We start from the raw sequence: 13,652 nt of genomic DNA on the forward strand, positions 1-13,652 counted from the left end.
GGATTAGGTTAGACCAAACAGTGAGTCTGTCACTAACTAGGTATTGAACTCGATAGAAATATAATACGTCTTCGTCATTCATATGAGTCGAACTCAATAACTTTAACTTACAAATAAAGAAAAATATGAATAAATTGTAGTACTACTTGGTAAAAAATATTTGATTTTTAAAATAATAAAACATTGTTATCATTTTAATATAAGCATTCGTGAAAAGGTGTTAATTTCTTCGCAACCATTTCAAAACGAAATTGGGAATGAAGGTAGAGGGAGAATTTCCTTCTTTTTTCCTTATATGTAAAAGAGAGAGAATTGGGACTAAGAACAAAAGGCTTCATCCAGAAACTCATTGACCATCATCAGTCATGGCATCCAACCATTATAAGCCCATCTTGATTACTTAATTGGTTTCAAGAAGGCAAAGTCGAGCGCAGTCCCATTTAATAGCATAAGATTTTGTTGTTGATGTTGTTGTATTGGATTCAAGGAGGCAAAGCCGAAAAGAAAAGAAACTACAAGATAATGATTCTAGACTGAGCCTTGCCCATTTTATCGTCTTGACTAACAAGCAGCACGCTAGTAGGAAAGGGTCATCCTAAACAGCGTAAGTAGCAAATTATGAAGTTTCTTTGTAGCTGGTTCAACATGCTATTATTTATAATTTATATCAATAATAGTGTTCGGGTAGGAAATCTCACTCAGAGGGGTCTCTGGCTCGAGCACACTGCTCCCCAAAGAGTTGGCACCTTGGTTGGTTGTCGTGCTCCTACTTGTTGAGATGCTGCAAGAGGAGGACAAAGTTAGTTCTGAAAGGTACCTTTGTGGGGCCTTAGGTGTAGGTCTTGAGGCTCACAATCAAAACTAACTAAGTGCTTAGGCGTGCCACTACCATCTTAGCATGACAGATGTAGAACAAGTGTGTTTAAGGAGATTACTTGCGCCCCAAGTTATTCTGACTTCTTGTTATCAAATGATTGTCCTAGATGGGTTTAGTCTACATTAAATTCTTTTCTATACCTTGGGATGAAGGACTTTTAGTTGGTTATCTTGTATGCTTAAAGGGTGGAGGTACATATCTGATTAAGTCATCAGTTTAATTCACATTTAGTCTTCTTATGACAGTAAAACCACTAAGTGAATCAGATCTGAGAATTGATGGAACTTTGGTTCATCAAAAGACTGGAAATGACTTGAATATAATTGGGGAATGCATCATAATACCAGATCTATTACCTTAAAGACAAAACAAAGAGAGTCGGGCAAGATTTCACCTTGTCGGGCAATGTTTAAATGTCTTGTGGTCTATTCTCTTTGTAGTTACAGAAGGTTGAGTACTAAAGCAAGATGAGTGGTGAACAAGTTTACATAAGAGAATCGATACTACAACATTTAGAAAACGTAGCAAAGCTTTTACACTAGACAAAAGATGTCTTTCTAAGGGGAGTCTAAGGCTGAAAAGGTACAGAATCTGGACAAAACACAGCTTTCTGGGTATTTGCTTGACTAAGAGGCAAATTGTATGTTTGTTTGTTTGATTGGTTGAGTGTCCTTTTCTCTGGGGCATCTTCCTCCTTTTATAGACGAATTAACCCGACTGTACAATTTCTGCTCTTGCCCGAAAGCAACTGAAGGGTAGTGAGTCATCAACATTTTTACATGTTCTACCATTTAGAAAGTACTTTTGGGTCGAGAGTAGGTAGATTTCCATCGGTTGTCACTTCTCTTTTAAGCACCTAACCTTTGCATTAAATGGGAAGCCGTCATATTGTCTCGAGATGGGTATCTGGGCTTGACTCTAGGCCTCGGGCAAAATCTCCTTTATTGAGCTCTTTTAGGCTTTCTTCCCTTGAAGTCCAAAGTTAAATATTAACCCAAACAAATAGCAGCAAAGTTCATGCAATGTTAACTCTAGAAAGTTGACGTAGTGAGAAAGTCATGCAATTTGAAACCCTATATATGGCCCATCATATATCAATCAAATTATAACTTGGTACTACAACTGTAGTTGGTGCATGGACATCGCTCGTTCGACAACAATATAAACCAAACTCATAACCTCTCCTAAAAAGTTGACGTAGTGAGAAAGTCATGCAATTTGAAACCCTATATATGGCCCATCCTATATCAATTGAATTATAACTTGGTACTGCAACTGTAGCTAGTGCATGGGCATCGATCGTTCAACAACGATATAAACCAAACCCATAACCTCTCCTAGAAACTTGACGTAGTGAGAAAGTCATGTGATGAGCGGATTTTATATTATATATTTAACCCTATTCTTAGTATATTTTGGAAGAATTTTGATACTTTGAATTGTATTTCTAATATAGGACTTTCGACTTCCTCTAGAACAAAACATAATCAAATGGATGAATTTTGGAGTAATTCCAGTTGGAGGACGTTCGCGAGTCACTTGGCTTGATCGTATCAAAATATCAGATTTTTCCACCAAGTAGTTATTTTCTGGCGATAAAATAAAGGAGCAGTGTGCAGTGCTAGAATAGTGACGTTTTGGGCTTGACTTGCGTTTTTGGAGCCCAATATGATCTCAGATGGTTTCGTGGTCTTGTAGAGATGTGTTCAGAATATCCTGATCTTTAAAACAAGCTATCTCGGACCTGATTTGGAGGAGATTTGAGGCTAAAACGTGAATGGACAGTTTCTGTGCAGTTTATCCTAACTTAATTAGGACTTTATGTTTTAATATATTTTATTATTAGTTAGCTTCCTAGTGGAAATAAGAGACTTGGTTCCTAGGGTTTGTGCGGCTGGCTTTGAGGAAGATATTTAAGGTTTTAGTCAACCCTAGTTTGGGACTGTGCTTTCTTTTATGAAATTTTGGAGACAGAGTGATTGCTAGGGTTCATGAAGATTTTCTACTTTAAGGTGTTTTCATTCCTTTTATTCTTAATAATATTTTCTATGATTTCAATTATGACTATGCGTAACTAATTCATTTTGCTAGGGTTAGGCCATGAACCTTAGCATGAATATGTAATTTTATTAATTTGCTTATGAATGGATGCATGCTTGCTTTGAATTATTAATCACTGCGATTAAAACTATCTATATATTTTAATGATTGATCACCATTAGGGTATTTAGACAAGTAATTTGATGCAATTTATGTTGGAACATCACCCTGAAATTGAGGAGGGCTTCTTGTGATTAGTAATTGTAAGTTCACTTAAGGCAAACATCACGCTCTTAAGGGTTGCATGATTTTTCAAAGGGTTTTCACGAAGCTTGATGAGTCTTGCATGTTTATATTTGATCTGAACATCACAGACGGATTGCATGTTAGATATACATTTTCGCTTGAACATCACAAGGAAAATATGCATTAGGAAAACCTAACCTTCAAAGCATGGATATGGAAATTCATAAGTAATTGATAGAATTGCATAGGATTGTGATGATGACGGCTAAACCCTAGTCTTTCCCTAAATTGATTTTAATTAAAAAACGTTTTTCTGTTTGCTGCCTTTATTTTCTAACTTCTAGGTTTCTTTAATTGTTAATTCAATATTTTCAAACTCCAAAATCTGAAATCTTTGATAAAAATCTGTTTTAATAGTTAATGAAGAGTTGATTTAATTACGAATTAGTCAAACAATCTTTGCATGAGCAATTATACTACAATGACTTTGTATTCTTGCAAGTATTTTCAATGATTTTAACCCTATTTGCGCAGGTACAAAAAATCCTATCATCATGCAATTTGAAACCCTATATATGGCCCATCCTATATCAATCGAATTATAACTTGGTACTGCAGTTGTAGCTGGTGCTTAGACATCTCTCATTTGACAACGATATAAACCAAACCCTAACCTCTCTGAAGCATAAGGATAGTGATATCATGGATAATAAAGCATGACACATGACACATGACACATGCATTGACTGATACAATCATGCTTCCCCCCAACTAGTTGCAATATAAGCAATGTATATGAAAGTGATGATATCTGCCAAAAGTCAAGTAGTGGAAAGGAAATCTGATTCATTTCACCAAAGGTACTTTAATTTGATCAAATCTCTACCATCAACATGTTAAAGATCTATCTTGATTGCAAATCTCTTAACGAATCTTTCAAAATGATTAATCACCTTTTAATTAAAGAATTAGGGTAATTACTGTTGTCATTAGATAATATTATCTCATCAATGTCTTTATTTAAAAATTCGTAAATGCGCATAGTTTCTTCGTGATCGTTGTTGAATTTCAGTACTGATGTTGTGGTGTGATTCTCGTGAGCTAAACATTTCCTCATTTATTTGTCACTACCACTAATCAATTACTACAACACTTAACAATATATAAAAACATAAGAAAAAAGTTCACCGAGGAAGCTAGTGTGATAAGCATTTTGGAAAATCTCCTATAGTGAATGGCAAGAGCTAACAATAATATGTAAGAAATTTGACAAAAAAGAACTTATCGCTCCAGCAGTTAAAAACATTTATTTCTTCTCTGTCCCAAATCATAACATTGCCTGCTCTGTGCCTGCATCTCTATATGATCCTTCTTATGAAGGGACTCCTATAAGGGAAAATAGATGGAAAATTTTGAAATAGGTCTAATTTTATAGGTCACTTTTTGAAATAGATCTAATTTTTAGTTATTTTGGACCCATATCAAAAAACTCCAAAATAGATTTATGTTCTGACATAATCATTAAGCTATGGAGATCGAGATCACCTCAGTCCAAATTGCCGACCCTTCAAAATGTTAATCAAATTAATAGATGGCCATTACTACTTGAATTCATTGGAAGATGACGCTAATTATATAATTAAATAGGGTGCCACTATCTGACTATATCATCATCGTCCACCGATCGATTGCAAGATTTGACTAAGTAACAGCTAACAACAACAAGAAGATTTTTCCTTTTCATGTCTCCATTGTAGGGTTTTGGAGTAAAAAGTCAAGAAATCTTTGTACATTCGAGCTAGGGTTTGCAAACAGTTCGATAATATACATAACCAACGAATGAGAACTATAGCTAAGGGCCTCCCCTATGTATAACCAGCGAAAAAGAACAAGTAATATAGCTAGATGCCTCCCCCTGTGCAGGCCCCAAGGCCATCTGCATACTGCATATATGCGACTTTTTTTGGCTTACGTTGATGGAAACAAAGCTTAAATCTATCAGCCAACTACAACTTGTTGGTGTTAATGTGGAAAATATGAAAGGCAATTTTGAAGTATGACTTGAGTCGTTTCTTTAAATTGTTATTTATCTTCACTCAAATGAGTTTGCTAAAAAATTCTTGGTAAATAAATTACAGGATACAATAAAGTTTAAAATTTGTAAATAGCAAAATTCGAAGTATTCTCTTAAAAATAATTAGAAAGAAATTGTATGATTGAGATGTAGATAAAGACAATAAGAAACTGTTCTGTGAACAATTTCTAACTGTTAATAATCTGGCAGACATCATCGGTTATGTATTTTATGTCATGACACCCATTCATATCAATTCGAAGTGTCCCCATTCATATCAATTCGAAGTGTCCAAATGGTCACGTCTGTTTACAAAACCACCGGTGCCTTTAATTTGGCACTGTTTCAATTTGACTGAACCGTTGCCAGTACTACAAAACCTAATATTTAAAAGTGCATGGCTCTTCTTTTTCTTTTTTTTGGCGAAAGTGCGTGGCTCTTAGACAAAGTTACGTCTGCATCATTTCAACTAAAAGACGTGCACTTTGAGTGTTGTACTATTTCAATCAATAGACATAGTAGTTGGGCTAAGAACCAAATCTTACACACCACTATTCCACTATATAATTATACGTTGTATATGTTAACTACATTGCAAAAGATGAAGAATTGGTATAGAGGAAGAAGAAGATGATACAGAGAAACAAACAGGAGAGAATGTATTGATTGTTTTGAGAAAATGTATACAACTGAACTTGAAAAAATGATATCTATACAATTCCTTATATAGTTATATATTCCAATTACAATAATACCCTTCTAACTATATTAACAAACTCAATCGCTAGAATAATGTTATGTGGCATTTCTGTTATATCAGTTATTAGTATATATTTATGAAATCTCCATCACAACTGTGTAATTAGAAACAGCCTATCAAATTTTAGTACTAACATTTTTTCAGAACTTTTCCTTTTACGTTTTTACACTGAAAACATGCATGATAATTTTTTTTTTTAAATGTCAATAATAATATGTCAAATTTCTGCTTCTTTTCTTTATATATTTTCATATAAATTGATCATTTTTTTTTGGGTCATTTATTTGGTGGGAATGGAATAAATGTCCAAATCATGTAGATAAAATGCACCCTCACTACAAACCGCTTTGACATTTTCTTCTCTTCAAGATCTTTTCTAGTATTTTTTTTACTGAAAACATATAAATAATTGGCATAGTACAATTGATAATTGAAAGAGGGTTGAACCCGGAAATTCGAAACTTCTTGTGTAAGAGAATATATGTTGATGACTATTAACCAACTAAATTACAAGCTCTTTAAGATACTATTTTATTGGCAGAGGAAAAAAAAAAAAAACTCTTACTAGAAGGGTTAAAGCCTCAAATTAAGGTGCATGGTTGCATTTGCATATAGATTACATATTTCACGTCGGCCCAAAAATTAAAATAAATAAATGAAACTTAAAATAGGAAATGCTCATGCAACTCATGATCCATGTGTATAGTCAAAACCCCAAAGGCCGCTGTCCACAATATGAATCATACCCCCAAATAATAGATTTTTTTTTTCTTTTTTCCTCAAATATTCTGGAAATTAGTCATCTCCACATGTGGTTCAATATTGTAGTAGATAGAATGTTGAATTTCTATTCATGCATCTCCGTTTTGAAACTCTCTTCAATCCTAAATTATTATAATAATTACGAACCATGATGCTCCCCTTAACAATAATAAATTAGAATAAAAAAAAAAAAACTCTCCATCTCCATGCCAACATTTGTAATAAAAAAAATATAGAATCATAACCACTTGCCCAATGGATTGGAGTTTGGAGACTTATCTGCCCACTCACCTTTCCTTCTTATCTGGTTTTCCTTAATGCACATTTTAAACAAATTCAAATTACTCACTGAATGAGCTTAATTACTACTCTTAATACAGCAAGCCCTACATTTCCAATACGCACTTTATTGACTTCCATTACCCTTGACCAAAGAAATCAAATAAATCTAGAAGACGTGATCAAGATCATATATGTGTGTGTGTGTGTGTAAGAAGGAAAACGTGATCAAGTTAGGTTGCAATGTACAAAACTGATCTCTCCATGTCATCAATTTTGGTTCAAATCAATAGTTGCGTATACAAACACAATAGTGTCCCTCTCGGTTAGTTATAGTGTCCCTTTCAGTTAGTTATTTTTTGGCAGATCACAATTTAATGTCTCTCCACACAATCATAGATGACAGCATATAAATTAAGGAAAAATAATAAAAATGGTTTGAAAATTTTGAATTTTAACGATAAAGAACAAAATAAAAAGTAAAATGAATAGTACCATGATTGACTTTTTAGTATAAAAATGTGATTTTTCGTTAAAATAAACAGTACCGAAAGTTTTTCGTTAAAATTTCTTAAAAATTATCTACCGTATGGAAAATTATCATTCAAAGAGTGCATTGCCCCTTGAGTGAAGATGATAACGGCTTTACAACTTTAGTTTATCATATGACTTTAATATTATATGAAAGACTAACAACCCTAAATAAACTACCCCTCAGTCTGTTGGTATGAACTACAATGGTAGAGTGATCAAATTTGGAAACTAAATTTAGAAATTAAATGATGTGTCACCAATAAGAATAAATACGTTTATCGACGTGTAAGTAATAAACCAATTATCAACTTCCATGTATTTTAGTTTTCAAAACTTTGTCCACAAATTTAATCTCTCTACATTATTCCTAATTTATTAGATGCCCTTAATATTATATTACCAATTGGCTTGAGTTTCAAAGATGCATATCCTAGGTTTAAGCAAAGCAATTAAAAGTCTTTTTCCAATTGGGTTGGAACTTGGATCTATATGCTATATTAAACATCTGTGCCTTTTTAAAAATTTGATTAAAGGACTTTGACAAATAGTCACCTCTATTTTTTAAATTAAAATAATTTTTGAATTTATCATTTTATCTGCATAATGCATTTTTCCTTATTTAGTGGAGTTATTATTAATTAAACTATATTTTCTCTTCTTCCAAATATATTTTTTCGATCATTTTTTTTTTGTTATGCAAACATTTAATATTATTTCTTTTTTCCAAATGGTTTTTTTCTTTTTCAAATAGTTGGTGATCAATATAAAAGCTCCGTGTAATTTTTTCAATTTTTTTGTGAAATTATATATATTTTTTTTTTTGCTGTTTTTTTTTTTAAGTATAGTTGTTGACAAATTATTATTAGGTACAATACATTACGTATATAATATATGTGGGTACGTTTGAATTTACAAAAATCATTAATTGGTACGTTTATTTGTAATTTTGGTACGTTTGATTTGATACATATTGTTAATATTGGTACATTATTTTTATTTTGGTACGTTTTATTTTGTACACATTGTGTATTGGTACTTTTATATTATTCTCAATCCTTTTCTTTTAACGTACTAAAAGAAAAAAATTATTTTGGTATGTTTGATTTTGGGGGATTTAAAAATATTTTAAACTATTTTGGAAAGAAAATATCTTAAATCATAGATAATTATTGCTAAATTGTAGCATTATTGTGAAAATAATTTTGAATCTAACCAATTTTTTTTTTTTTGACAATTATCTATAATGGAGGAGAGTGTAATCAAAAGGCTAGATTATAGGAAATTTGTTACAACACAATGTCCATATAGCACCAAAATTGTGACAAAAAAAAGTTTAATCAAATCACTAAAATACATGGATGTTTGATCTAGAAAATTCAAAACTGAGGCGCCTATATCAAAAGATCCCATATTAAAATAACAGCTTTACAACTGTAGTGTGTATTAAGTTGAATCAATTAATTTAAAATAAAAAATTATTTGGATACATAAACTTGAAACACTTATTGACATACTATTGGATGTGAATTTCAACTATATTAGTGACTAATTTTGTGCATCTAAATAGCAACAAGCATCTGTACCTATATTACTAGTCAGTTTTGCGTCTCTAGATAGCAACAAGCGTTTATAGCTGTATTAGTAGTCAATTTTGTGTGTATAACTAGCAACAAGCGTTTATTAGTTTGCTAATGATATTTCGGTTATGTATTTATGAATAATGCTTGTGTCTCCTCACGGGGTACTTACTTATCCTCCACTTAAATTAATGAACTTTTACCGTTCAAACATCATAATCGAAATCGTTCATTCTTTTTATTTTCATCTAAGATCATATCTGCAAAAAAACATTCAATTTGGAGATCGTTTAGTCATCCATACGTGTGAAACCAATCAACAGTTTTGAAAACAAGTAACATCCTCATGGTGAACCATTTATTTGTTTTATGCATATGAATGATGGCTAAAAGATCTCTAAATTGAATAATTTTTTGCATATATGATCTTTAAATGATGATAAAGAGAATGAACGATTATGATTATGATGTTCAGATGGTAAATGTTCGTCAATCATAAGTAAATGGACAAGTAAGTTTCCATACAAAAACACAAGCATTATCTTTTATTTATTTTTTTGTTTGAGCTATAACAGTCACGACCTACATCCATTATTCTTCTTCTATTTTCCACTTCATAATTTTTATCTCAACCTTATCAAAAGTCCAAATATACGTAGGATTCCAAGTTGACCATATATCACTCCAAAGCAGGCCTATTTATACACATGTATACATTGGTTTCTACTTTTATACAACCTCAAGTCCCTAATACTGTCCACTCTAAATTCTAATTTGTTAAATTCCATCTGATTTTTGCGTATTTTTCTCTCACTGATCATACTATTAGCAGTCTTCCAGAAAAACCTCAGATTCTTCCAATATTTGAAGCACTCTACACATCATGGTTCGTTTCTCTCTCTCTCTCTCTCCCCCTCTCCCTCTCCCATTCTCTCTCATCGTTCATCTCTTTGTGTATTGGTTTTCTTATAATTGTTGGATTTCTGCAGGCCTCTGACATATTGGATGGTGTCAAATATGAAGAGGTCAGACCTAGTTCTCTATTGGGTTTTGATCTTATTTTAGAAAATACTTTTCTGTGTGTTTAGTTCTAATTAATTTTTATATATTTGCAGGAGTACATCTTAAATTCTAGAGGCATGAAGCTTTTCACATGCAGATGGCTCCCGAATAACACCAAACCCAAAGCATTAATTTTCATCTGCCATGGATACGGCATGGAATGCAGCATCACCATGAATAGTCGGTGTCAAACTTTTTTCCCCATCAAATTATAACTCTAAAAATACACAAAAGAAAACATATGTATATTATATATGTACTCCTGAAAATTAACAGGTTTCAAAATTGTCCACTTTGATCAGGCACCGCAATCAGGCTAGCCAAAGCAGGCTTTGCCATATATGGAATAGACTATGACGGTCATGGAAAATCAGCAGGCCTACAAGGTTACGTGAAGAGTTTTGATGATGTGGTGGATGACTGTACCAACCACTTCACAAACATATGTGGTTAGATTTTTTGCAATCTTGTCTCTCTAATTCAGAGTTCTTCTCTGCACATGACCTTTATTTATTTAAATCATAGATTGTTTGCCAATAAAATTAGTACATAACATGTTAACTAACATTATGTACAGAGAATTTCAACTCCTTTTTGTGCCCTTTTTTTGTCATTGGTTTTAATTTGTGATGAAAATTCAGAGAGCAAAGAGAACAAGGGAAAGATGAGGTATCTAATGGGAGAGTCAATGGGAGGAACTGTGGCTCTGCTGGTGCACAGGAAAAAGCCCGAGTTTTGGGATGGTGCGGTTTTGGTTGCGCCCATGTGTAAGGTATTTGCTTCTAATTTGTTTCCGCGTTCTTTATGGACTTCTCTCATTGGAGTTTTTTCAGCACCGGTTTCTGGTAGGTTTATTTCTTTTTATAATCTTTATTTTGTTCCTATGCAAAAATTGAATTTGGACACCAACAAAATGATTACACCTTTTCTTAAATTTTTATTATTTTAAAATTAATTTGTTGACCAAATCTCTGTGGTTTGAAGCCCTTTGAATCAGTCCAGGAAAATAGTGTTTAACCTTACCAATCTAGATAAGCCTTCTTCTTTATCGGGTGCTATTTTAGCATATGACATTTCTGTTCAACATTTTTTTTTTAATTACAAAACACAATTTTAACTGAGCTTACATCCAACTTTCTTAGCATTATTTCTTAGTTAGTGTTTGATATGTATGGTTTTTTAATCCTCGACGGATTTTCTCATTGTAACGTATTCTCTTATTAAAGTAAAATATTTTAGATGAAAACTATTTTGTTTTTTGTTGCAAGAAAGGCAAAGCGAAAAATTAGTAGGAGCCTTTCCGACCTTATTATTCTGAATAATTAAACATATTAGTAGTGTTGTAAAAGTTGTGGGAATGAATGCTTACATATTTTAACCAAAAATGAAAAGTGGGGAAAACTTAAAAATAGTAGCATTGTTGTTGTATGATATTTTTCAAAATGCACTCATTTCATTTTTCATGATTATTCACGGTTATAACTCTATACAAGGAGCATTATGTGTATGATCACAACACACACAAAAGAAAAGAGTGAATACAGTAACACCAATATCCCTTTTCTTCCTCTCTTTTTGTGTTATAGTTACGAAAATAAACAATGTGATATATTGCATCTGTTTCACTCCTATCATTAACAAGTATTATCTCTCTTACTTTTGTCTATTTATAATAAGTAGTAGCACCTCCACCTCATCCCAAATTTTCGAATCCACACACCTTTCCAAACTACTTTTGTTTTTTCCTTTGAAATCATTTAGAAATTAAACCCTTTCCTTGAAATGGAGAAATATGTATTATTCTATTTTATCTCCGTCCATACGGAAAATGTGTGGCGGTCTTTCACTTTCAAAATCTCATTATTTTAAAACTAATAATTAATATAATTTAGTTAGTGGACTTTACATTCAACTCCAAATCATGAAAGTTAAACTGAGACGTTTTCTGGTTTTCTCTTATAAAACCATTTTATTTACAGATTGCAGATGAGCTGAGGCCATCCCCATTAGTGATCACTGCTTTGACAAAGCTCTGCAAGTTCATTCCGACCTGGAAAATAATCCCAACAAATGATATTATTGATGTCGCTTTCAAAATGCCCGAAATAAGAAAACAGGTACTTGTATATTATAATTTTTTATATATAATATATTTTTTCAAATATATATCAACCAAATTAAAAATGCAGGCCATTGCTAATAATTCTAACCTAATCACAGGTTAGAGAAAACCCGTACTGCTATAAAGGCCGGCCTCGTCTCCAAACCGGCTACGAACTTTTGAGGGTCAGTTCGGATCTTGAACAGAGACTCGACGAGGTACAGCACCAAAGTGTAATTTCTTTGGCATTACTGATATACATGACCTTACGTTACGTATAATAATTTGTTTTTTGTTCTTGTCTACTTTGATTAGGTCACGTTGCCGTTCATAGTTCTCCATGGCGAAGACGATAAGGTTACCGATAAATCCGTCAGCAAACAGCTCCATGAGGTAGCCTCCAGCCATGACAAGACGTTGAAGATGTACCCGGATATGTGGCATGGACTGCTCTATGGAGAAACACCTGAAAACATTGAGGTTGTTTTTTCTGATATAATCAGTTGGTTGGATGAGAGGAGTTATTTTGGAAATGCAAGGCTGGAAGGAGAGTTAAAACGTGAAAACGACGATTTACCCCAAGTAAAAAAGTAAATCAACGAGACAGATGCAAGGGAGGAGATGGCTGGATATTATTAGTTAATTGTCTGTTTTTTTTGTAAAATTCAAATACGCTTCAGTTGTAATATTCATTATACAGAAGAAACAAAAGTTATGACAAAAGTAGCTTCAAGCCTTCAACTCCGTACGCATATAAGTTTAATTGCAGAGAACATAAATGGTAACCATTTGGTGAGTTACAAACGTTTACTAAATAGGTGGTACCTTCTTCTTTTTTTTTTTTTTTTTTTTTTTTTTTTGAAGTTTTAACAAAACACTTAATGTACTGTTCATTTTAACGAAAAATAACATTTTTACTCTAAAAAGTCACTCCTGGTACTATTCACTTACAACACATTTATATTAAAACTCAAAGTTTTCAAACCCTTTTCATTAATTTTTTTTTTTTTTTTTTTTTTTTGGACAAAGAACAAGCAAATTCATTGAATGAGAAAGGCTCAGTACAAATACAACAAACTAGCCCAATAAAGTGGAGATAGCCAAAGCCCATTCAACCAAAAAGCAGACATAACAAAAACCCAGAGCCGCAACTAGCAAATGTTGATCGCCACCGATGTCATCACCTTGCCAACGACCACAGAAGTAATCACCCGAAGAAAACCAACTCCGCGTTGAATTCAACTAAGGAATCGCACCACAAAACAACCAGCAACAAAGAAAACCCCCAACCAAAATTCGCCACCAAAACAAGCCCCTGCAAGTGGAACCAAAACCAAAAC

General features: G+C 32.8%; 1 protein-coding gene across 1 annotated transcript; it reads left to right on the forward strand.

Moving 5' to 3' along the window:
- Nucleotides 1–9,876: 9,876 nt before the first annotated feature.
- LOC137734768 (caffeoylshikimate esterase-like) lies at nucleotides 9,877–13,053 on the forward strand. The gene is made up of 8 exons (XM_068474053.1): nucleotides 9,877–10,035; nucleotides 10,139–10,174; nucleotides 10,265–10,391; nucleotides 10,514–10,660; nucleotides 10,853–10,983; nucleotides 12,191–12,328; nucleotides 12,432–12,530; nucleotides 12,628–13,053. The coding sequence occupies exons 1-8, from the start codon at nucleotides 10,033–10,035 to the stop codon at nucleotides 12,904–12,906; spliced, it is 960 nt and encodes a 319-aa protein (XP_068330154.1). The 5' UTR covers nucleotides 9,877–10,032; the 3' UTR covers nucleotides 12,907–13,053.
- The last annotated feature ends 599 nt before the right edge of the window (nucleotides 13,054–13,652 follow it).

Source organism: Pyrus communis, chromosome 5 (genome assembly GCF_963583255.1).
Source record: "Pyrus communis chromosome 5, drPyrComm1.1, whole genome shotgun sequence".
Taxonomy (NCBI): domain Eukaryota; kingdom Viridiplantae; phylum Streptophyta; class Magnoliopsida; order Rosales; family Rosaceae; genus Pyrus; species Pyrus communis.